Source organism: Panulirus ornatus, chromosome 5 (genome assembly GCF_036320965.1).
Source record: "Panulirus ornatus isolate Po-2019 chromosome 5, ASM3632096v1, whole genome shotgun sequence".
In the NCBI taxonomy this organism is placed as follows: Eukaryota; Metazoa; Arthropoda; class Malacostraca; order Decapoda; family Palinuridae; genus Panulirus; species Panulirus ornatus.
In genome coordinates, this window is record NC_092228.1 from 1,703,890 (window position 1) to 1,729,868 (window position 25,979).

At 43.4% G+C, this 25,979-nt stretch overlaps 2 protein-coding genes across 2 annotated transcripts in view; one reads left to right on the top strand and one right to left on the bottom strand.

Moving 5' to 3' along the window:
* The window catches only part of LOC139747103 (prolyl 4-hydroxylase subunit alpha-2-like), a 70,937-nt gene that overhangs the window by 32,921 nt on the left and 12,037 nt on the right, over window positions 1–25,979 (top strand). Inside the window, exons 2-5 of the mRNA XM_071658927.1 lie at window positions 4,677–4,873; window positions 23,248–23,411; window positions 23,925–24,083; window positions 24,555–24,724. Of these exons, the coding sequence (XP_071515028.1) occupies window positions 4,677–4,873; window positions 23,248–23,411; window positions 23,925–24,083; window positions 24,555–24,724 (690 nt within the window). The remainder of the gene's footprint in view (window positions 1–4,676; window positions 4,874–23,247; window positions 23,412–23,924; window positions 24,084–24,554; window positions 24,725–25,979) is intronic.
* On the bottom strand, window positions 6,488–10,436 carry LOC139746650 (protein Star-like). Its single transcript, XM_071658083.1, has 2 exons — window positions 9,869–10,436; window positions 6,488–7,597 (listed from the first exon to the last, which is right to left on the bottom strand). The coding sequence occupies exons 1-2, from the start codon at window positions 9,923–9,925 to the stop codon at window positions 6,671–6,673; spliced, it is 984 nt and encodes a 327-aa protein (XP_071514184.1). The 5' UTR covers window positions 9,926–10,436; the 3' UTR covers window positions 6,488–6,670.

Here is a 25,979-nt window from a genome sequence, read left to right on the forward strand (position 1 = left end):
TAAAACCTGTTTTTCTCAAGTGTGAGGTCAGCCAAGGGTCATCCCCTCATGGTCAGTGGAGGGTAAAAGTGGATATTCAGATGCAATGTCGTGTGAAGCGATGGAAGGATTATCTATGTGGAGAGGTGGATTAAGTGATGCTGCTGGCATATGTAAGAGGTGGGAGAGATTTGGGTGTGGGTTATGTGGTGAATGTTCTGATGGAGAGAGAGAGAGAGAGAGAGAGAGAGAGAGAGAGAGAGAGAGAGAGAGAGATTAAGGAAAACCAGGGCATTAGGGAAGCTAAATGGAAGAACGAATAAAGAGAAAAGATAAAAACTTTGCGAAGAAAAAAGAAAGAAAACAGGATATATAAAGAGACATAAGGAGGTGACGAGAGTATATATGTAAGATTACTCACATGGGAGTTCATGAAAGTGAGGGTACGTGATAGTATAGTAAAGTAGATGGGAAAGGTAGATAACAGAGGACATGATGGTCTACGTCGAGGTTAACTGCTGCAGGAGGACATTACTAACCTCTTGTAGATGGAGGTAGGATCGTACAGCAAACGGCCAGTAGGAGAGAGAGAGAGAGAGAGAGAGAGAGAGAGAGAGAGAGAGAGAGAGAGAGAGAGAGAGAGAGAGAATGAAACAGGAATAAGAGGAGAAAACGCAAGGGAGTGAGGGAGGGAGAGAGTGGGATAATGATAATGTGTTGCCGTCCACCAAGGTCTGCCCCAGCCTGGTCCAGCCACAGGTAAGGTCAAGTAAGAGAGAGTAAGGTAAGAAAGATTGTAAGATAGCACCAGTGTGGACAAGACCACACAGAATTTATAAGTTAACAGGTATGTTCATAAGTGAACTATAATTAGAAGACAGTCTAGAGGAACAGTATGAAATAAAGACATGATACCTACGTGACGTAGTAATAAACTCCAATTGTGAAAAGTACGTCTTAGCTTAATCATAAGTGTCTAGTGATCCTTTATTATATATATATATATATATATATATATATATATATATATATATATATATATATATATATATATATGTGTGTGTGTGTGTGTGTGTGTGTGTTTGTGTGGAATGCTATAATATCTCGGTGTGATTACTTTCTCCCAAGCTACTGTCTGCCTAACTATAGACAAACCCATCCTCAGTTCATTAATTATATCATAACAAAATTAACATGGTGGAGTGAGGGACACAGCAGGAAGTGAAGTGTGGGACCGAGACTGGCTGTGCTGGAGAACATGTGGATATGATGCCTTCAGCGGAGTGTAACAAGATGCTGGAACTGTGAGATGGAAGATGATGGATCAGCGGTGATGATTATCATAGTCTCGCCTCAATTGCTCCGCCTTTCGTTTTCTTAGCTCCAGTGCCATCATCATGGACGTATGCCACCACGGCAGGGTTGCCCTGGGACCCGGCGTCTCATAATGGGTCTCATCCTCACACATAGTTCACTCACGTTGACTCTCTCTCTCTCTCTCTCTCTCTCTCTCTCTCTCTCTCTCTCTCTCTCTCTCTCTCTCTCTCTCTCTTGCAGCCATCCGTTTTCTTTGAGGCTCTTGTCTGGTAGATGTTGCAGGACATCCGTGCAAATGTTAAGAGGTTTACTTATCCCTGTGGTCTCATGTTCTTGTTGCTACCAGATAACATTGCACACATACCCTCGACTCGCACGTTCTAAGATCAGTCATTTTCAGATGATTTGTAGTGAACTCGTGCACTGGGCACACTGGACAACCCTCAAACAGTAGCTCCTAGGAAGGTCCCGCCCACCATCTGTCGTACCTGCGTTAGCACTTACGGCCACTTGATGTTTACATATATTCTGAGTAATACAGAAAACGGAATATCGATGAATTGGTTTGTTTCTCTCGCTCAGGTGAAACAGTAATTGAACCGTATGAACCATTTCTAGTTTCTCATCTCGGCGGTCCACAGATTCCCACACATAATGATGTAGTCCGGTTTTTTCATGCAGAGCAACCTTACCATTCCGTCCCCAGCTCCCCATCCATACATGTGACACATTAAGAAATAAACAAGAAAATGAATGAGAAAGGAATCAGCTGCACTGCAAAGGTTTCATGAGTGAAGTTTGAGGGTTCATTCGATGACTGGAAGTTGAATGATTATCATAAATCAGTTGATCAGATGTGGCTTTTTGTCATTCATTCTTGCATCAATGTGTTTCACAGTGTCCTGGTTGGTGTTATGAGTGCACGTGTGTGTGTGTGTGTGTGTGTATGTTGGGTGATACATAGTTAAGTGTGAGTGTACCGTCAAGTGTGTAGTAAGAAGCATAGTTAAGTATGTAGTGTAAGTGTATCGTCAAGTGTGTAGTGTGGGTGTATCGTCAAGTGTGTAGTGTGAGTGTATCGTCAAGTGTGTAGTGTGGGTGTATCGTCAAGTGTGTAGTGTGAGTGTATCGTCAAGTGTGTAGTGTGCGTGTAGTGTGTAGTGTGAGTGTATCGTCAAGTGTGTAGTGTGGGTGTAGTGTGTAGTGTGAGTGTATTGTTGTACAGGAAGACCTAAGGTAAAGTGATGACGCTTGTTCCCTAGATGTTGTGGTATTCAGGCTATACTCAAGATTAGAACCGTCACTCTCATCTGCCGTACTGTTGCTCACTGTCAATCACCATCACTGTCACTATCACCATCACTCACTATCACCATCACTGTCACTATCACCATCATTGTGAACACCAGATGTTACAGGGAGATCATACCGGGGGAATGTAACAAGACTTTCTCCCTGAGGCTCACTGGGAACTCCTGTGCCTGGGCTGATGTGGACTACCACAAGGGAGGTACACTTAGGGCCCCTTACTGTGCTGGTGACGACTACGTAACGACCCTTGAACACGATGGTACGACCCTCCAACCTGAACCTCAAGGGCCAGGTCAAAGACCAGGCCATCGTACCGAAGGTTCGTACGGTCGTACTCATGTGACCAGACAATAGATGAACAGCCCTGCACATGATGGAGGCTTCGTCAGCACATGTGAAGACCTTCCTGCTTCCCGTTACCTGTGGTGAGGGGAGAGGCTGTCCTCCCGCTCCAGCTGCTGTGGTGGCGGTGGCTGTGGTAGGCTCATAATTATGTGGGTATGATGCAATTGCCTTCACGTGACATTATTGCGATAACTTCTTCCTGTTGTTGGTGATTAAGTAGTTGAAGAGAATCTCTCTCTCTCTCTTCTTCTTCTTCTTCTTCTTCTTCTTCTTCTTGTTCTTCTTCTTCGTCTTCTTCTTTTGCTTACAAGGTTTTTTTTTTATCTTTTCTTCATAGCATTAATGCCAGAGCACCACCTGGAGTGGAGGTTGGGTCTGTGTGGTGTGTGTAGCTGCCTGCTGAGCCTCAGCGACCACTGCGTCCTGGTTCATGTAACCATCAAGTGTGTGGCCTGCAGCACGTCCCTGGGGGGTCTGCTGTAGGTGCTGTCCTCACTCTGGACGTGTTGTGACGACCATGAGGGCAAACTGGTGAAAGTTCATGGAAAGTATTGAAAACTATGTAGAAAGTTGGGAAAAGTATATGGCAAGCTGTGAAAGTATGGAAAGTGTTGAATGACAAGAATGAAAGTTGGCGAATGTTTATGAAAACTGGTTAAAATATATGGAAATGAGTCGCAACTGGAAACTAGTGAAAGTTTGAGGCATTGAAGCAGCTTGGCAGACTATAACAGTAGATAAAGTATATGTAAGCTTGGTGAAATGAAAGTATATATATGTATGTGTGTGTGTGTGTGTGTGTGTGGCAGTTAGAGAGTGTTGCTGGTTATCACAACACATGGCTATTGGTAACTCAAGAAAAACTGTGGATTAATACTCGTTAAAGTATGAGTCGCGTGTGGGAAGGGAATATGGCACCTCGTGAAAGCTTATGACAGTCAGGGAACCATATGTGCAGTATGGTTGAGCACAACTACCTCCCTCCCTCCCACCACACAATCTGCTGGTCACACACGCCTTGCGGCCTCCTAGCTCTTCGTGACGATAGAGGCGTTCGTGCCTTTGTGATGGGGTAGGATTCCCCGCTTTGTTGCTGGAGAGGCGCGTTCCTTGCCATAGCCTGTTTTTGGACCAGAGAGAGAGAAGTTGAAGACTACGGTTCGCATCCATCTCGAGCACGCCCGACATACACTCCTCATTATTCCTGACAATTACACCTTTTTCATCCTCGTAGCCATTCACTAATTACGATGTTCTCACGCCACTGAAGAACGGTTAATCATTTTGTTGCGTCTAATAATGACCACCATTTTACCTTACGGTTTCGTTCGCGTGTGAAGGGATTGACTTGGTAACCCATATTTGCATAACGATAGGTTTTCCTACTGTGGGTTATAACTGTATTGTCTCGTTACTCAGGAGAGAACTGTACCTTCAACAGTCCAGTTTTATGTATTTCTTCATAGGATAGATATATAGCCAATACTGCATTGTAATCATATATAGCCAATACTGCATTGTAATCATATATAGCCAATACTGCATTGTAATCATATATAGCCAATACTGCATTGTAATCATATATAGCCAATACTGCATTGTAATCATATATAGCCAATACTGCATTGTAATCATATATAGCCAATACTGCATTGTAATCATATATAGCCAATACTGCATTGTAATCATATTTAACATTGTCTTCCTCACTTGCCGGGCAACAGATGCGAGCGTGGCGAGTGTTCCCTCTGCTGCTGCTGGGGCTGGCGGGAGTGTGGAGCCCACCTCTCCTCCTGACGAAGGCCGAGGTCTTCACATCCATCCAGGACCTGACGGCGGTGTTCGCGATGGAGCGTCGTGTGGTGGAGGCTCTGTCTCACTACCTCCGGGACATGGAAGTGAGGCTGGTCAAGATCAGGAAGTAAGTGAAGATGTTTACTGTGGACCTGCCTCATGTCTGGGGTGGGTGTGTTCGTATGTTTGTAGGATAACCATTTTCAGTGTAGTAAATATTGTCTGTTACCGTGAGAGAGATTACACTCATGTTGCCTGGCCTCTTAACCTTGTAAATATACAAACACACACACAACAATATTACAATACAATATTGTGTACAGGTCAACTTCCGGAGATCTTCACTTACATAAACAAGAAAATAACAAGTACAGGACTTGAGGCTTTGTGTGTAACCCACAGATTTCTTTCGCTTAAGAAAACATGAAATTAACCTGTTACTGATCTTGTTAATAAGGGAATGATTGTGTGTTGTTGTTATGTAATGTATGAACTGGTCGTTGTGTACATCGATGGATGACCTGAGCCTCTCAGACTGAACACTGTATGAGCCAGGAGATGTGATGGCTGGTAACTGCCAGGCACTCGAGGTTGCTGCGCTCGAGTAGCTCAGGTGAGGCTGGTGTTATGGTCGAGGTGTTGGGGGAACCTGGACTGGCTGACGAAGCTGTCGAACCCGCATCCCCCATCTCCCGTGCGCTGAACGCGTGACGCATTGTGCAGCATGAACGCTCCGGCCACCACTGTACTGTGTCAGTCAGGGTTATGATGTGCACTGACCTAGAACTGTGTGTGTGTGTGTGTGTGTCTATGTGTGTGTGTGTGTTGAAACATCTTCCCGGGCGCTACACTGGAAGGTATGAGAATACACATTTTACAAAGAAATTGAGAATTGGATTATTTATTTATTTATTTATTATACTTTGTCGCTGTCTCCCGCGTTTGCGAGGTAGCGCAAGGAAACAGACGAAAGAAATGGCCCAACCCCCCCCCCCATACACATGTATATATATACGTCCACACACGCAAATATACATACCTACACAGCTTTCCATGGTTTACCCCAGACGCTTCACATGCCTTGATTCAATCCACTGACAGCACGTCAACCCCGATATACCACATCGCTCCAATTCACACTATTCCTTGCCCTCCTTTCACCCTCCTGCATGTTCAGGCCCCGATCACACAAAATCTTTTTCACTCCATCTTTCCACCTCCAATTTGGTCTCCCTCTTCTCCTCGTTCCCTCCACCTCCGACACATATATCCTCTTGGTCAATCTCTCCTCACTCATCCTCTCCATGTGCCCAAACCACTTCAAAACACCCTCTTCTGCTCTCTCAACCACGCTCTTTTTATTTCCGCACATCTCTCTTACCCTTACGTTACTCACTCGATCAAACCACCTCACACCACACATTGCCCTCACTCATTTCCAGCACATCCATCCTCCTGCGCACAACTCTATCCATAGCCCACGCCTCGCAACCATACAACATTGTTGGAACCACTATTCCTTCAAACATACCCATTTTTGCTTTCCGAGATAATGTTCTCGACTTCCACACATTCTTCAAGGCCCCCAGAATTTTCGCCCCCTCCCCCACCCTATGATCCACTTCCGCTTCCATGGTTCCATCCGCTGCCAGATCCACTCCCAGATATCTAAAACACTTCACTTCCTCCAGTTTTTCTCCATTCAAACTCACCTCCCAATTGACTTGACCCTCAACCCTACTGTACCTAATAACCTTGCTCTTATTCACATTTACTCTTAACTTTCTTCTTCCACACACTTTACCAAACTCAGTCACCAGCTTCTGCAGTTTCTCACATGAATCAGCCACCAGCGCTGATTTATTATACTCAAGTGAATTATGATGGGAAAAATATTATATTGGCTCATGATGCTTGATACTTGTTATGTTTTTTTGTGGAACTGATTTAGTTCACGTGGATCACTCTTGTGTTTCAACACCTGGTCACTTGTGAGTATAAAGAAGTAGTCAACATCCATATTAACATCAACGAGGCGGTAACCAAGACCTTCCATGTACCTGACGAAGGCCTGGTCGAACTTTGCGCCTTTCCTATCAGTTTCTGAACCAGGGAAATGTTCGACAGCCATACTCCTGACGAGTACCTTCTCCAGTGGTAACCCCCGGATGACCTCCCACTCTCCACCTTGCATGTCCAGCGAGAGGAGGTCGATGGTCGTGACGTTTAGGGCCAGCAAGTGCGTCGTCAGAGGAAAGCACTGCGTCCTCGTGTAGGACCTTCGAGAGGATCTGCTCAGTTCGTCCAGGAACTTGGTGAAGTACGAGCCCGTCTCTCGAGTGTTGGCGCGGTAGATCCAACGAGACTCCCCTTTCGTCTCCTCCAGCGATTCGAAGATCGCCTCTCGAGGGTACGATTCCTTGGCGACACACGTGTTGGAGATCCAGGCTCGACGTCTCTTCCAGAGGAGGTGTCGGAAATTGTTACGATCTGCCTCAATGAGAAGACCAGACCAGCCGAGGTTCAGCTCCAACCAAAGAGAATTCGAGAGGAACTCACCGTCCAGGGCTCCCGCCTCTAAGAAGAAGCCTCCACGCTGGTTACCGAAGAAATGCCTGATGTAGTGGTGGTAGAAACCCCAGCCGAAGGCGTGGCTGAGGTGACTGTTTTCGTAGTGGTAACGATGGGTGAGGTTGTAGGGAAGATGGGAAGGCGGGAACAAGTAGTGTGCCCTCACTGTTGCCACTACGCGAGGGTCCTCGGCCCCCAGGGGCCCACGTATCCGACTCAGGAGTTCCTGGTGACCTCTAGCGTCTCCCCCAACCCACTGGCCCCAGCGCATGCGCACCACCTGCAAGTGACCAACCCTCATGTATCACAACACCTGTTATTTTTGCAGCTTCCGAGAATTCAGAGACGATAGAAATCTTCATTTTTTATGTCCAGTACAGACAACTGGCAATGGACAGTTAGCACTTTAATTAAAGGTAGATATTATGTTTAAAATAAGTTAAATAAACCGTCCAAAATAAAGAAAAACAGACATGCATTCATCAGGTGGAAAGTGATTAATGAGTGCACAATATAAGGCTCCAGATTCCAGAGAAAAAAAACCACATAAAAACAGTTGAGTAAGGTGGTTTTATCTTTTGTTGTTTGAGGATGATGTTTGAAGTATGGGCAACTGGATCACAGATTTCCGGTAAAAAAAAAAAAAAGGATAGTGATAAAAAAATCTCACCCACGCAGCAGATCACGTCTGAATTTATTGTCCACATCAATTGCTGTGTTGGCCGGCGGTCTGGTAACGCCCCCTCCCACCTCCCGGCTCACCTACCCTGCACACAGTTAGTCACGTACGCGCAGTGTGCTACAGAGTCTCCATAGAACGTATCCGCTTTAAAAGATGGAGAGAGAGAGAGAGAGAGAGAGAGAGAGAGAGAGAGAGAGAGAGAGAGAGAGAGAGAGAAGTGCAAGAGGTGAACTCATCAAATACTTTATGACAGAAGATGGAATGAAGGAAGACATCTCATCAGTGACGGACGGAGGAATGTTTACTTTTTCCTCCACCACTGTGACTCACAGAAGCTGGCAACCACTAACGCTGACAGAATGCCAGGTCGATGGAACTGTACGACGAGCAGAACAGCTTCCTGGAGCTAAGAAAAACGTTTTACCCAGACCAGGTATACATCACTCTGCCTTGACGAGCGCGTCTCTCAGCTGACTAGTGTAGAACAAAATGTTAGAAATAGATGACATTGATTATCTTTAACTAGGCTTTGTGGGAAGTCCAGAGGAGCAATTATTTATAGAAAAAAGTTTAGAAATAAGTCTTCAGCAGACTTAGATCAATACATATCTGAGAATTGTGTAGAACTGTAGATATTTATGATGTTTGTTGACAACTTATGTATAAAGTAATTCAATGGTAACGCTCGTCCTACACGTGTATACTAGGATATGGCCCACACTAACGATGCCACTAAGGTGAAGATTTCACAAGAAAAAGAAAAAAGTTGCGGAAGGTTACCGCCATTATATAAAGTAGTTATTCTTTATCAATGTGTCTGGATAGAAATGTCAGTGAGAGGTGCTAAGACGACGAACAAAAACATCAACATCTGCTCTCCACCAGTTTTTGTGTTGCGTCCTGCCACTCCAGGGTTGACTGCTATCATACGTCCTCCTTTACTTGAAGATCTTAAGCTGTGGAGTTCTCATCCTCCATACGTTTTCTATCTCACTCAGCCTTTCTACCTTTAAATGTCAGGTTTACAAACACTAATGGAGTCCTAATTTTTTCTTTTTATTCATTGGAATTTGATTTGATGGCGATAGTTGCCCGTGCCATAATGGTCAATATGTCGAGAAAAAGTCGAAGAATGGTTAAGCTACGTCGTTAAGGAAATGCAAGATTGGAAATATGTTCTCTTGACAAAATAAGATTGGAAAAATCAAGACATTATGACAAAATTGATTTATGAAATTCGCCTCTCACACTTTATGGACTCCCGATAATATATTAAATGTACCTAAATAAACAAAAGTTCAACGTCGTATTGTAGGTCCTGAACAGAAGACTCTTAAGTGGATAATTACTACCAGAGACTCTTCAGTGAAGAGCTTCGTGTTTATCTTCTGTGTGTACTTGTATGTAGATAACATTATGATCAAATAATTAAGCGTATTATATGCATTTATCAGCTTACTTCACTGAAGAGAAAAAAAAAACTTGATTTTCTGAGACGACGAAATAACTACTTTTTCGTAAACTGTTCGACTGCAACCAGTTTCACAATAATGGAAGTGAACTCCATGAAGAAATTCACTTAACCTTCTTAATCTTGACGACCTATAGAGGAACAGGATCTTTTTATGTACATAAGTTGAGGTAGGCAGTGTGGTGGAGGCGGCTGGCTGTGGGTCGACGTGGCACCCGGGGTCTGAGCCGTGATACCAAGATGGTTCATCTGCCGCTACAATTCAGACGTTCTGTTTGTCATTCTGTTTATACCAGTCTGTCTTGGGTAATTTGTGGACCAGCTTCCTTGTGGTAGGGATGCATGGCTGAGTATGGAATAAGTTGATAGATACTCAGAAATGTGGTAGAAACACTTACCAAGTAGAGAAGCATCGCCATGATTCCAGCAGGGAGAAGATGACCATGCCCACACATCGTACCTCTCACTATGGATTTTGTTTTCAAGGATATTTATGTTTCTCTAAGCTTAACCCAAAGTCACCCACATGTTAACCATGTATTCTCCGTATTATATGCCGTGATTATAGTCTGTATAACGCGTTCCTTGGGTGTGGAAACTCTGGCAGTGAAAATGATCACACACCGACGGTCAAGCTGGTCTGACTACCTAGATACTAGGGTTGTACCCTCGCGGGGGAGACTGATCAGGTTCAGCCCCAGTCTTCCCCGTGGCTTCTATTTCCTCACGTTCTTTCCTCATGCACATTGTTTATGGATGATTCTGCAACTTTAACACCTGGAGGAAAGTGTCTTTCTCAACATTTATATCTTATGTCAGTAATGTAGCATATATATATATATGTATATTATACTTTGTCGCTGTCTCCCGCGTTAGCGAGGTAGCGCAAGGAAACAGACGAAAGAATGGCCCAACCCACCCACATACACATGTATATACATACACGTCCACACACGCAAATATATATACCTATACATCTCAATGTATACATATGTATACACACAGACATATGCATATATACACATGTACATAATTCATACTGTCTGCCTTTATTCATATATACACATATATATACGCAAATATGTATATATATATATTCGTAGTTGTGTTGTGGTAATATTGGTCGCCGATTTCTCACACGAGAACCTGGCAGAGCTAGGAGTAACCTTCGTTATATATGTGTGTATAATTAAGACAAACTGAGGTCGGGAAAATCGCGACAAAATACAGCGATACATATTATGGAGATTATGATTATCTTTTAAGTACAAACATATGTCTTCATCGAGCCCAGAGTTTAACTAATAATAAAGGAGGCTGAAGAAAGACCGAAAATACGAAAAAAGAATAACTAGAAAGAGAAGCGTGATAAACTAAGACATGGAGTATAAGAAAATAGGTACACATACATCAGGAAGGGACATAGATTGCAGAGCGATTGCTCGGTTTTGATCATGTAGAAGGAAAGACCAATAGTCCTGACATGGAGGGTGGAAGATGGTTCAAGGCATCACTTCAACACTTGTACTTAGTACGACTTGGTTTCGTTGATCACTGGTGACCGAGGGAATTGACGATACATGCAAAGCATGGGAGGAAAAGTTGACTCCCTACCCACGGTTACCTTCAACGAAACTTCGCTTACCGCTGGAGAATTTACTGAAGAACAAACAGTCATGAGTTACGTTCTCTCGAATATTGTGACACAGAGCGAGAGAGTCAAGCTAAAGAATGCCATTAGCTCAAGGTAAATATTGGCCCTGACAGTAATGACAGAGATTGTTTAGTCTACCATCACGAGGGAAAACGGACGGTTGTCATCACATTTGTTTATGGTTGGGTTTCCCTCAACCTCAGGATGTAGACTAATAGTTTACTTGGTGATGCTCTACCTTTACGAGGACCGCCACAAACCACGTACTTACTTGAAGTTAATTAACTAACCGCTTAAAAGTGTCGGACGCTGTAAGGTGTTCTCATAGAATAAGGGATAGAGACGTGAAGAGACGAGCAGATGGCAGGAAGAAATAAGTAAGGAAAGAGAGAGAATATGAGGCGAGGAAAACATGAAAGAAAGAGACCAGTCAGGTTGGGTGGTTGGCCTTCATCTGGCTTAATAGCGATCTAGCGTCAATGTCAAGCTACGTCCACCCACGGAAAAAAGATCTTACACACCATCTTATATGAATATTCTGAAACCAAAGCATTCCGACCATGAATGAAGCCCATATTTATAGAAGGGAAATATTGATGGACGAAAAAGCAAATGGAGTAATCTATGTCAGTTTTCAATTTCCTGGCTAACTCTTGTATGGCTGTTAATTTTATTTTAGTTTTATCGTATCTTGCCAAAGAAAGCCAGCCAACATGCACGGAGATGACTTGAGAAAACGGATATGTATCACAGCTGTGGTATGGCTTGGTATGTTTTTATTGGCACTTGAGTTTTAATGTCAGATTTCACGAGTCAGTTACACATAAGGCAAGTCATGCAAGACCATTAGTCATCACAGTTGTAAGATGTTCGCCCTGATGACTTCACGTTGAGGAAGACTTACCACCACCACTACCACCACCACTACCACCACTACCACTACCACTACCACTACCAACACTACCACCACCACTACCACCACCACTACCACTACCACCACTCCTGCTGGTGGTCACACCGTGAGGGGAAGTTACCTTCCTCTAGGTTGTATCATTGTCACTGGACGGGAGGGACTACAGTATCATTATCACTGGACGGGAGGGACTACAGTATCATTATCACTGGACGGGAGGGACTACAGTATCATTATCACTGGACGGGAGGGACGACAGTATCATTATCACTGGACGGGAGGGACTACAGTTCCATTGGTAACTTCTCGCCGCAATGGAGTCCAAGATTCCCCTGTAGCTGTGTGTAGCGCCTCCCTGGTTCTCCAGATACCCCACTTAAAATGGGTTCAGGGGTTATAGGGTGATATATATCATTTAGGTTAGCATCAACATTTACTGTGTAAGATTACATTACAGTTTCTATAGAACATATTATTTGTATCCAATGATAGCGATACAGAAAGAGTTTCAGTGTATAAACCAAGCCTGACACAAACCTAGACTCCAGGTTATCTTGTGTTGTTGTCATCACAACCCAGTTATCTCTGGTGGGGTAGGTCCTTCATGCACTTACAACCGTTACCTGCCCCTCCTACCTGTGCGAGGCGCCTGGGTACTTAGTGGTGAGTGTGTGTCTGTAATTACATGTGACCTTTTTTTATTACCTATTTTGACTACTAGTACAGGAAGAGAGTTGTGCACTCGTAGATTCCCGTTTCTTAAACATGTGTGTCTGTGTGTAGCATAATACGAATTGAGAGAGAGAGAGAGAGAGAGAGAGAGAGAGAGAGAGAGAGAGAGAGAGAGAGAGAGAGAGAGAGAGAGAGAGAGATGTGAGAATAATATTCAGTGTGCTTGAGATATTCAAAACCTGCAAAACAGTGATCTACAAGATATTCTGTATTCCATATGAGAGTAAGAAGAGTGTAATTGATCATGTATACATTAATGTGTATGAAAATGTATGAAAGAATATAGACGAAAGTCTTACTAGAATCATTAGTGTATAGAGCATAACTTAATTGGGCAAAGGAATAATTTATTTTGTTCACATGTTGCAGTCTATTAGTGAACGTTCTAAATTATTGACATTGATTTCACATGACTGAAGACCACCCCAGACTACGACCTTCCCATTGAAGATTGATCAAAATATTGTAATTCAAATAAAATTTTTGATTGTGATTTTAAGATTCTAGTAAGAGAAAACGATTTCTCTGGGTAACGGCCTTAAACTTGTTTGGGGAAACTGAGGAAAAATGTGACCTTCTGTGTCATGATGGACGAAGGGAGCAAGTCATGCCAGGAACACGGGGAAAGTTCCTTGGTGATGACCTCAGCCTTGAAGGGTGGGCGGGGGGCTGGAGATAAAGACAAGAAATTGTCTCTTCGCTGTCGATTGATGGAGAAAGCTTCGGCAGTTGGAGAATTCAGGACTTTTTTATTTGTTTATGGGGCTCATCCCAGGTGCTGCATGGGTGAGGTAAGGTAGGAATGGTTGGGATGAACTGCCCAGAGGCACTGAAAATGAAGGGGGGGTTAGGGGGTAGTAGATGTTTTGGTGGCAGTGAGAGTTGGTTGGTTGGTTGAAGCATTATATGTTACCCACCTCGTCTGGAACTTGGTGGTGGAGGGCACGAGGGCAACTGTTGAGGGTCCAGAACATTACCTTGCGGTCTGCCTCACATCAAGAAGCTACTGAAAGCAAACGCCAAAAAAGAAAAAAAGTGTCGCAGAAGCGAGCAGCCTCACCTCGCACGTCTGTAGAACGGTAGGGTCGACTCCCGGATACCATGTACAGCTGGAGTGTTTGTGGGGTCATGATGGTCTGAACAACCAGTCTACCCTCCCAACCATCCCCCACTCATGCATGGCCACCCGCCGCCCTCACCCCACTCACACTTGCCAACCTCTCCAGCTGCTGGATACTTTCTCCTCTCACTGACCGTCACCTTACGTTGATAAAATATTATATGTTCTGTGTATATGAACTCTACTGCACACAAACAAAACGATGAGAAAAGCGTAAGACACTAACCCTACCCTACCCCCCCCCCCAAAAAAAAAAAAATCATTAGGATAACAGAAGAGAAAAAGTATATCAGACATTAAGATCCATGAGAGTGATAGAAGTAAACAGATCGGAGAAGATATTTAATCTTCATGATGGATCTGTAAACCAGCTCGGCAGATCTCGCCACAGGAAACACTCTGCTTGCCATAAGTGAAAGCAGTGATAAAAACACAATAAGTTTCTCATATTATTTTGATGGCATCTCTTTAACTTTGATATGAAGGTGTACAACATCTCTCAGAGATCACTTATCCAACCCAGACAACATTAAACGCTTGGAAACTTGACGAACGCCAGCGTCAGAACGGGTTTCACAGTACATGACCCATCAAGGTGAAGCAACTGGGTAAAACCCAGGTCCACAGGAACTACATGAAGCCATATGAGGGTCAGTGCTTTTTTCATCGATTGGTGGCTGTAACTTGACGTTAACTTTCTTCATGATCCCAGTAAGTTGATACTGTGGGACTGAAGCCTAAACACACAACCAGCCATTACTACAACTGCTATGAGTTCTGCTACTACTACCACTACTATTACCACTACTACTAGTTCTACTACTGCCGCTACCACTACTGTTGTTTTTATGATGATTGACAATGGATCATGTTTGTTGGAACTCATCTACGTAGCATCTTCCTCTCCTTTCCCTTTCTTCTCTTCCCCATCTTCACTACACCACAAACAACCATCCAACAATCTGCATCAGAAGTTCGACCGTATACAGTGATAATGTATCAGATAAAAGCAATACACAAGACGTAATAAAAATACATTATATATTAAAGCAAATAACGTCATTTTCTTCTTATTATCTTTTTGATTAGAGAGTAAACAGAAATTAGATGAAAATGACAAACAGTTTTCAAAGCGTATGAAACGTGATGATATTTTACGTTCACTTTAAACACATTGGTGTTTTAGATGCATGAAAGTTTATGATATCAAGAAAGATATGTATATATGACTAAAGATTGTGTTGGAGGAGAGATTATGTATATATGACTAAAGATTGTGTTGGAGGAGAGACAGAGAAAGTAGGATCTTGTGGGTGACCACAGAACCACTGGTGTCATTTTAATCAAGGCTGGATGATGATGATGATGATGATGGTGGTGTTGGGGTTCTGTACCTCACCTTCCTCTGGTGTGTGTGTGTGTGTGAGAGAGAGAGAGAGAGAGAGAGAGAGAGAGAGAGAGAGAGAGAGAGAGAGAGAGAGAGAGAGAGAGAGAGAGAGAGAGAGAGATGGGGACAAATGATACGGGGGATCACTAGAGTGGTACATGGCATGGCAGGAAGGAGAAAGTGATGGATGGCAGTGAAGTGTGGCAGAGGAATTAAGGAGGGAGGAGAGATGAAGGAAGGAGGTGGAAATGTGGGGAGGAAGGGACTGGGAGCAAGAAAGACAGGCAAACAGAAGGACGTAGATGATGAAGAATAAACGGAGATAATGAGAAGGTCTGGGGAGGGAAAGAGAGAGAAAGTTAGAAAACAGGAACTGAGAGATGAAATATATTGAACACTTGCATTGATAACCTTTTCTGATTTCACATCACATCTTCCTGTAAACACTTCTCGTATTTCCCCTCTCACGTCTGTCTCTTTTTCATCTCGGCAATTCCCACGTTGTACTTAGGCACTTGAAGGCTGTTTAATGACCAGATCTCCATCTCTGGCGAGAAGAAAATACCTCATGCATATCAAGTAGGTTCCGCGACGGATGGCAAAACGACTCATGTTCACACTTTGTAATATTTCCCGATACTTTCACTAGTGCCACCAGGAGGCGCGCTCTTCACGTCCATCACACGTCCCTAAGATCATCGGACACTACCACATAAAAACAAAGATTGCTTCTATTATTATACTTGGTGAAAGGGAGAACAGAGAACTCTGTAAGGCCTGCAAGAACCTTTGTATATCAAAGCAGCAAATTAAATCAGTGCCAGTCCTTTCCAATTTATAATGTTACGCCACAAGAATCCCTAACATTTAATCCTTATGACATCGTTACACCTTGAGTCAGCCGCCTTAATAAATCCAGCCTGATTTTTAACTGGAAAATATGTAAAAAGGAAATTTAGGAAAGATTAACGGAACGTTATCATAGTCTCATTGTTATTCCCAAGATATTTCGTTCCATGAGTCACTAGATGTATATATATATATACATATATATATATATATATATATATATATATATATATATATATATATATATATATATATATATATATGTATATATAACTTAGAACAAACGAAGATCATGAATTCTTATGGCGTGACAACACCAGCGCCACATTGCGTATGATCATACACATGACTGTCAGTCATGGTTGTAACTGCTTCGTCTCGATCACCTTTGAGATCAGCGGACCACCATGACCAGGCCTCCCAGGTCAGAGGTCATGCAAGTTTGCTTTCAGCGTGTAATCATTTCACTGGCGAAGGAACTAGACTTTCGCCATGACCTCATCGTCAGAATAACTTGCTCAAATATTCTTAGACTGAAAAGTTGGTGACCCTCACACTAAAGCCAAATTACCCCAGATCAGGTACAACTTCATTGTACATTAGGGTCTTTGTTGTCCATCTGGCTTTATCTTGCAGTGCTTCCTGGTCATGCAGGTGGTGTGCGTGATGACTCCACCTGTGGAAGACTGTCGTGTCTGGAGACTTTCATTGCTCAGCCTCTCATCACCTGGGAGTCCTGAGCCACGTACATGTATACCTCATCATTACCACGAAGATTCGATGGAAATTTCCCGAAAAATTCCTGCCTTAAGAAACATTTACATTGAAGAAATGTTAACATATTCCTGCATGGGTTTCTGAAAAACCAAACCTTGAATGATTCATGCCCGGACCATCACAGTATAAATAGTCGTTTATGTACAATATGAGCGTGTGTGTTGGTAGAATGATCCACATCATTCAAGATGATACAGTTAGTAACTGGTTATATAACTTGTTCATGGCCTTGATGACCCTACCAGGTGTTAGGTTGAGGCCTCAAATAATTAATCATTAACCTTCACAGGTTATTCTCTTTGAATTGTGAGTTTCTGATATATTCCACCGTCACAAAGAGCCTCGAAAGGACCCAATGGTGTGTTGCTGTGTGTATTCCTCTGTGTACACAGTAGAAGATTAAGAACACATCTGTAAAGCCCAAGGCTCAGTGATGTTCCAGGAGTTGTGTTTATCCTTCCCCTCCCTCCCTCCCTCACTCCCTCCCTCCCTGATGCTCTCTCCACCAGCATTCACAGAACTCACCCACCAACCACCCACCTCCTCCCAGATTCCTGGACTCCCGGACACGTCACTCTCCTCGCCCCTCACGGCACAAAGTCACACGTTGTTCTCCAGCCTGCTGGACCGCCTACCATCTAGCTGTTCACCTCTTGGGCACGACAGCTCGACGTAACGACCCTTGGACACAATGTCACGACCCTTGGGTGGTATGGCAAGGTCGGTGACCTGACCCATAATGGTCAGGTCATCTCATTCTTTACGATGGTACCGTCGTGCTCAAAAGAATATATATATATATATATATATATATATATATATATATATATATATATATATATATATATATATATATATAATATATATATATATATATATATATATATATATATATATATATATATATATATATATATATATATATATATATATATGCGAGGATCGAGGAACGAGAGGTAAGTCATTTGTCCGCTGTTTGCAGATGACGCGGCGCTGGTAGCAGACTCCAGAAGCTGTTGATTGAGTCTGGAATAATGTGTGGGATGAGGAACGATAGTTTATATGAACAAGAAGATGGTGATAATGTGTAGCAGGAGAGAGAGAGAGAGAGAGAGAGAGAGAGAGAGAGAGAGAGAGAGAGAGAGAGAGAGAGAGAGAGAGAGAGAGAGGGGGGGGGGGGATGGTCTTAATATGATTTTGAAAGGCGAGAACCAAGAGCAGGTGGTCTGCTGTACGTGGGAGTGACTGTGGCAACAGATGGAGCCACAGGGGCGAAAAACAATCATTGAGTAAAAGAGGGAGCTAAAGTGCTGAGTGCACTGAGGAGTTCGCGGAAGAAGAGGTCAGCGTCTGTGAGAAGAAAGATGAGTATGTTTATGAAGGTGTGGTGTTTCCTGCAGTGCTGTCTGGAGGTGAAGCCTGAACTTGAAACACAAAGAACGTGGAGGACATGAAACGCTCGACGACGGTATGTTGTATGAGGCGCGTTGTTCGTTGTAGGAAATGACACAGTGGATGGTTGAGAGGGTCGACCAGACTGGACTGAGATGGTTCGGGTATGTGTAGAGGATGAGTGAAGAAAGACAAATGAGATATATGTGTCAGAAGAGGAGGGAGCCGAGTAGGAGGAGGAGGCATAGAGGGAGATAGAGTGAAGGAGGGTTTCAGGTAACGGGGAGTAAACATTCAGGAGGGCGAGAGAAGAGAAGGAAATTGAATCTAAGTGATGTATGAAGAACGTCCTGGCGGTGGGTTGAAGCTGGGAATATGAAGCGGTCTCGGTAGGGTTGAAGCTGGGAATATGAAGCGGTCTCGGTAGGGTTGAAGCTGGGAATATGAAGCGGTCTCGGTAGGGTTGAAGCTGGGCATATGAAGCGGTCTCGGTAGGGTTGAAGCTGGGCATATGAAGCGGTCTCGGTAGGGTTGAAGCTGGGCATATGAAGCGGTCTCGGTAACTGAGTCTTGGGATGATTCTGTGGGACTTGGTCCTGGGTGGTGGGTGGGTCGTGGTTTCGGTACATTTTATATAACAGCTGGAAAGTGGGTGTGTATAAGTGAGGTCATTGTCCGGTTGTTCTCGATGCTTGACCACGAATGCGGGAAAGGCAAATAGGTGTGTGTGTGTGTGTGTGTGTGTGTGTGTGTGTGTGTAGGTGGGTGATTGCACAATGTTAAATTGCACAAGATAATCTGAGAAAGTGTCGCAGGCGAGCGCATCTTGGTCCTGTTCGGTCTGCTGGTGACGTCTTGTGTTTATTATTCAAGTCGAGTGAGTGTGTGAACACGGACTCACTGGGAATGTAAACACATCTACTCACATGAGGCTGCCTGCTGTGGTCAGTGGGGAGACGCCCTCAGGAAGAAGAAAAAAAAAAAGTGGGATGGTAACAAGTGTGTTGGGTGGTGAAAGTATGTTATGAGTGTGTTCATGAGAGCGTTATCTCCCTCCTTTTTTTTGGGGGGGGGGGAGAAAATAGTTGACATTATACATTATTCACGTTTGGTGTTCTTATCCTTACCTGGATCATAGACCTTTATGACAACACGTCAGTATCATCCTCCTGAGATATGACAGCCTGATATTTACCCCAGATATAACCTTGCCACATCCCCCCAGATAAAACACATTCACGTTCCCCCAGACATTGCAGTGCCTCGTGTCCTCAAGTCCAGCATCCTGATACTTACCCTCGACATCATCAGAATCTCACATCTCTCCAGATGTAACACAACAATCCATCTCCCAGACATGAAACCTTCATGTTTCTCCAGATATGATGACCTGGACACCTCCCAAGATATGATATCATTGAACCTTCCTAGTTATAACTTATTACCATATTCCCCTCACCTGATGACCATAAACAACCTCTCTACATACGTGACTACCTCGTCCCCTCACCTGGACACGACACTCCTCACATGTCCCAGAATAATGATCACAGTTTTCCCTCCAATGAATTAATCAATTAATCCTGAAGGCAAGGGAGGTTGATCATTTGACGTATGATAACATTTGTTGGATTACTTTCCCTCAGTTGTAGAAAAAACAAAATCAGTTAATGAAAAGTTGTGATTTTCTTTTCTGAAACTCACGAAAGTGGAAGAGAAAACCGTTGAGGAGAAAGTCTGCTGAAGGCCGCAGATTCATCTTGTGCTTAATTATTATTCCAACAGCTGCAGATGAGGAGTGAGAGGTACCATGTACTGTCTGCTAGTCTGGTGCAGAGAAATACCTGGAATGACAATCATGGTTTTGCAAGAGCCGACACCAGCTACTACGTAGACGTGTGTATATATATATATATAGTTAATTTTTGTATATATTGATTTCCAATTTCCTGCTCTAAGTATCTTTTGAATACTTTTCCAATGACAGGTTACAAAATAGTCGACTTCTATGCTGGGGTAAAGTACAACAACATGTTGTATGAGAAAATTATGTCATTGTTACTGTGTGTCCGTCTCTCTGCCGTGTCACTGGCTTGTGCTTGACTAAATTGTTCAGCAAATAGTACGAAAGCACGACCCTTGAGCAGGACGGTACGACTCTTGAGTACGACTTTTATTTTAAAGGCCTGGGTTTTGATCTGACCCCATAGAGGTCAAGGTAAAGGTCATTAAATGCGTCATTGTATCTGGCATTGCTTTGCTGTGAAGCCATTGGCCTTGGGCGCGCTGGACAGTATCTGCCCGCCACTGTGTGTGTGTGTGTGTGCCAAACGAAGGCGGTCACTCGTAGAGAGATTTCGATGCGTTTCAGCAACTTATCCTTTGCTTCGTCTGCCGTGAGTTATATGGTTTGTATGTAGTTACCTGTTTAACGGTTTAATTTCAAACTCGTTGATTATTTTGCCTGATTACAACAGACTGATATCAAGCAAGACTTACTAAACCTTAAGTTATCGTGAAAGTGTTGTGCTTAATCCTGGCGGGGTTGGCTTATTACTGGTGTTTACATTTCAACTGAGACAGATGGTTGAGACTGTTAACATCTCAGGACTTCCTGTGTAGTGTTGTGGTTGTTGCATGTGTGGGGTTACCTATTTGTAATTAGTTATTTGTACTCTACGGGGAGGAGATCTACACTTCTGGAGCCCCGTCTCTTGGACATTCTCAACCATCATACAACCTTTTGACCTACAGCATGTGTGTGTGTGTGTGTGTGTGTGTGTGTGTGTGTGTTTAACCTTTACAGTTTCAGTTCCTTTCCAAGTTCCAGTTCGCACCACTTTCCCCCATTTCTCTACCCCCACACGCTCTCTAGACCTTCTCTTGCTATCTACTCATCAACACATTTCTCTCCCCATAACTCACGTACACAGTTCCACCTTCTCCCTTGCTGTACCCCGTCATACGCACGCTACCCCTGGCTTGGTACTTCCCTCATCCCTCAACCACGAGGTACCAGTGCTCCCATCACCCACTCATCCCTCAACCACGAGGTACCAGTGCTCTCATCACCCACTCATCCCTCAACCACGAGGTACCAGTGCTCCCATCACCCACTCATCCCTCAACCACGAGGTACCAGTGCTCCCATCACCCACTCATCCCTCAACCACGAGGTACCAGTGCTCCCATCACCCACTCATCCCTCAACCACGAGGTACCAGTACTCCCATCACCCACTCATCCATGAATTTGCTTCCCATCACGACCATACCTGTGGTTATGTCTCTCCATCACCACTTTACACATGATCTTTTCTTCCCATCTGCCACTCATTCCTGATCCTTGCTACAACATGAACGCCTTCCCCAGCACCACCCCAGACAAGGAGTCACCCCAGCTTGGGCGGTCTAACAGGTTGTCTGGGGTCGTGCTGGAGTAGTACTGGCTTAACTGTCTCGCAGGTCCATCTGGTGTGCCCGGCCAACAGCCTCTCAGGTCGCGGGGGAAGTGTGTGTGTGTGAGAGAGAGAGAGAGAGAGAGAGAGAGAGAGAGAGAGAGAGAGAGAGAGAGAGAGAGAGAGGAGAGTTGAGGACGAAGCAATAATTCAAAGACAAAAAAAAATAGCAAAGACATAGACACAGAACCAGACAAACGATAGAGAGACCAGAGAGAACTCCTCCACACAACATTTTACTCTGCTCATGTTTTTGTGTAGCCTGGGGTTCTTGTGGCTGCCTGCTCTTGTGTGTGTGTGTGTGTGTGTGTGTGTGTGTGTGAACAGCGGATCATTTAAAGATAATTGTAACTTTATTGTGAGAGAAGAATGTAATTTGAACACGGAGGTATTCCGGATATTTACCACCGTCTCATCAACCCACCTTGTATCCGCCTGGAATTACGAGAACGTCAACATGGTCTGGTGTCGGAGTGTGGCGGCCGCTGGAGTGGATGGTCAAGTGTTTATTGACCTTTGCACAATGTTTAGTTTGTTTTGTAAGACATGTATGTTACTGGCTCTGGCTTGACCTAACATTATACCTATTCTTAGATCCAAGAACATGTATTTTCCTGGGATGTTGATTATATGTTTTTAGATTTTTTTGTTGATGAAATTCTTTTAAAACGAGTACGATTTTTTATTTACGTATTTTTTTTTTTTATCTTTATTCTTATGTAGAATAGTTTTTGTAATTGTTTTAACTTATGCGTCCTCTCACAAAAATAGCTCAGTCTCTCGCCACAAAGAATATTGTGCAGGGATCTCATGCATATGGAAGGGGTGGGGGGAGGGGGAAGTCCTGGAGATGCAACCCCCTCCTGCATTCTACAAATTGGAAAAGAAGGAGCCAAGTGAGGATTCTTCATCATCAGAGTTCACCCCAGATGGGAGGAGTGTGAGGGGAGGTAACCCGACAGTCAGTGGTATAGTGGGCGGTGGGTGTAGTGGGCGGCAGATGTAGTGGGCGGCGGGTGGAACACCGCAGTGTTCGGGGGAGTTTTAGGGTGTGAAGAATTAATGGTGTGCCTTGTGACGTGACCAAACACCTGGTACGGGAGGAAACCTGACGACTGCTTGCTTGTTGACGTGTGTGTGTGTGTGTGTGTGTGTGTGTGTGAATAAAGTGTAACAATTATCTGTTAAGTGGTGTGAAGTGAAGAAGGGGAATGTGGCAACAAGATTCTGGAAATCATGAGAGTGAGTGATGTTATGTGAGACGCAGCTCAGGTTGATGGCTTGATGATTGTGACGACAGATGTAGCAACCATTTATATCAAACGTCAGTTCATGATTTAGATAGATGTAAAATTCCCACATGGTCATCGATGGGTTGATGATAGACACTTGATGGTGGGTAAATCAATTTAGGTTCACAGTCATAATCACATGTAATGAGTTGATGTCATCCCTCGTGTGAGAGCCACTTGTAACCTGGGTGTGCCACACTTCAGGTACCTACACGAGTATCAGCAGGTGTGGGCGGAGGAGGCAGCAACGGATGACGTCATCATGGAAAAGCTAGCGGGCAACCCGGTCCACGCTTTCCACCTGATGAAGCGGCTGACTGTTGACTGGCGTCACATCGAGGACCAGGCGAAGACTGATTACTGGGAAGGTCAGGAGGGAGACGAAGAGGGAGGGAGGGAGGGAGAAGTAAAGATGGACTATAAAGAATGACTAAACCATCATACTGTATTGATAAAGTGCTTAGAATGTTTCAGATTCAGTTATAGTTAAGGAGAATTTTCTTTACTACACATTTGGCTGAGTAGTATGTGATAATACAGTGTTGCGAGGAAGGAAGACACAGAAATTATTTGTTTTAAGATCCACGATATGATTAAAGCATATTCAGTCCCTTAAGGGTTACTTCATGTTTGTTGAGAGACTACATGCATAGCCGGTTCGACAGTTAATCAAGAAATATTTCATGAAAGAAGAACTTTCTTTTAACCAAATTATATATGTAAACTGTTTTCTTTCATTCAAGTATATTAATGTGAAGAGTATGATTAGTTTTTGCCAGTTTGCTTCTTCTGTTGAAGGTTTCGTTGTTTAGAGACACATGGGATCAGTTTCTGTCACAATTTGTTTTTGTCGATGTTATCAAGATGTTGATGTGTTTCAGGAGTGTTGGAGGCAATAGGTGGAGGGCCGGACACCAGGCTTCCAAAGGAGGAGGACCTACATGGAGCAGCTCAGGCCCTGGTCAGGCTACATGATGTGTACAACCTGAACATGTCGCAACTGGTCAGAGGCAACGTATGGGGCGTCCAGAGTGCTGCAGGTGAGAGAGGGATGGTTGGAGAGGAAGGAAGCATGTGACACATCTATAACATAAACCTTACTTCCTTCATATACAATTCATAATCTCCAATAAACTTATTTCTGGGTCCGCTATACATTTCATTCACATCCACCACCCCACCATATTCATTCATATTTTATGCAATTGGCATTGAATCTGATCCATTCCCATCCACTCTACAATTCACAAGCCTTTTTCATGCCTTCCCCAAGAATGGAGAGCTAGTCTTCAGAACTGTATATATGTGAGGGAACCTGCTAAACCCTAATTTAGACTGTTTTCCCCAATAATGTTACATGCATTGAAATCCATCCCCATTCACTCTACCCATCCCCAAGTTCATGACTTAGCCTCCACCATAAATGAGAGAAGAATGTTTGGAACTTCCTTACATAGGGGATATGGGAACCTGTTATCTTTTCTCTCATACCTCTTTCCCCCTATTTACAGAGCTGACGGCACAGGACTGTCTCTACATGGGGAAGCACTCATTCAACCTAGGCCTATACCCAAGGGCCATCCAGTGGTTTGAGGAGGCCTACACCCTGGCGGGCTTAGAGGGCAATGCCACCATCTCCCAGGAGCAAGTCAACTTATTCCTCAACACTGCTATTAAAGCTGTAAGGATGTGGGGCATAGGGAAGATGAAGGGAGTACTTGGGAAAGCCAGATGAAAGAAGACCTGATTGTCTATGGCAAGGTTATCTGCTGGAGGACAGAACATGGGAAAGCCAGATAACAGAAGACCTAATGGTCTATGATGAGATAATCTGCTGGAGGACATAACATGGAAACGCCAGACAAGAGAAGACCTGATAGTTTATGACGAAGTTAACTGTTGGATCACAGTAGCAGTATCCTACATATGTAATATGTTTAGATGGATTTTAAATAATAAGCTGAATAGAGTATGTGAAGAGAGTAGAGAGAAAGGCAAGGATAAGAATGAAAAGATATGAAAAACAGGGCAGAGATTAATAAGTGGTTAAGATTAGAAAAGCAACTGTAATATAAGGAAGGAGAAGTAATAGGAAGAGAGAGAGGATGTTTAATAGGCTGGGCGAGAAGTGCAAAAAAGTTGGAAGTGGGAGAAAGAGAATGTGAAAGAGAAAGGGATAGGAGAAAAGATAATGAATAGAACCAAGAAAATTACAAGTGATTAAAGGGACAGAATAATAGAATAATTGAGGTGCAATAAGTGATATGATTACATATGATTTTTTTATCTTTAAATTTACACAGAACAGTTGGTTAGCCCTATTTAAAGTATTATGCACTTCCACTCATGTGTTGTAAGATCATATAGTAAGAGTATGTATATATAATTTCTGTTCTGTGGTGCATTTATTTTTCTCCACAGTTATGAATTTCCCAAAAAGGAACACTATAGAATATTTCGTGTTACCAGAGCAATATTCTTCATTCTTATCTTATTCTTTATAGTATGAATCATACCCTTAAGTCTTTGTCTTGGAACATATATTATCTTACTCTGAGTAGGAAGAGTCTCCATTTAGCCCTTTTGTTTTTTAAGATTTGCTTTCTTAATGATAATGAAGATTCACTTTTCTCACTTTTTTCCCATTTTATCCATCTAACCATCGGTCTACTATGATTCACCCTTTTACCTATCTTTCCAGTTAGATTCTATTTTTTTTTTTTATCAAACTTACAGTTAAGATTCATTTCTCATTCCAACTGCTCAGTTAAACCATCTGTCCAGTGAGATTCAGCCATCTAACCATCTGCCCTGTCAGATTCAGTTCTGTAACAGTCTACCAAGATAGATTATATTCTTTAATCATCTGTGCAGTGTGATTCAGTTCTTTACCTGGATGTTCAGTATGATTAAATTTTTAACCATTTATGCAGTAT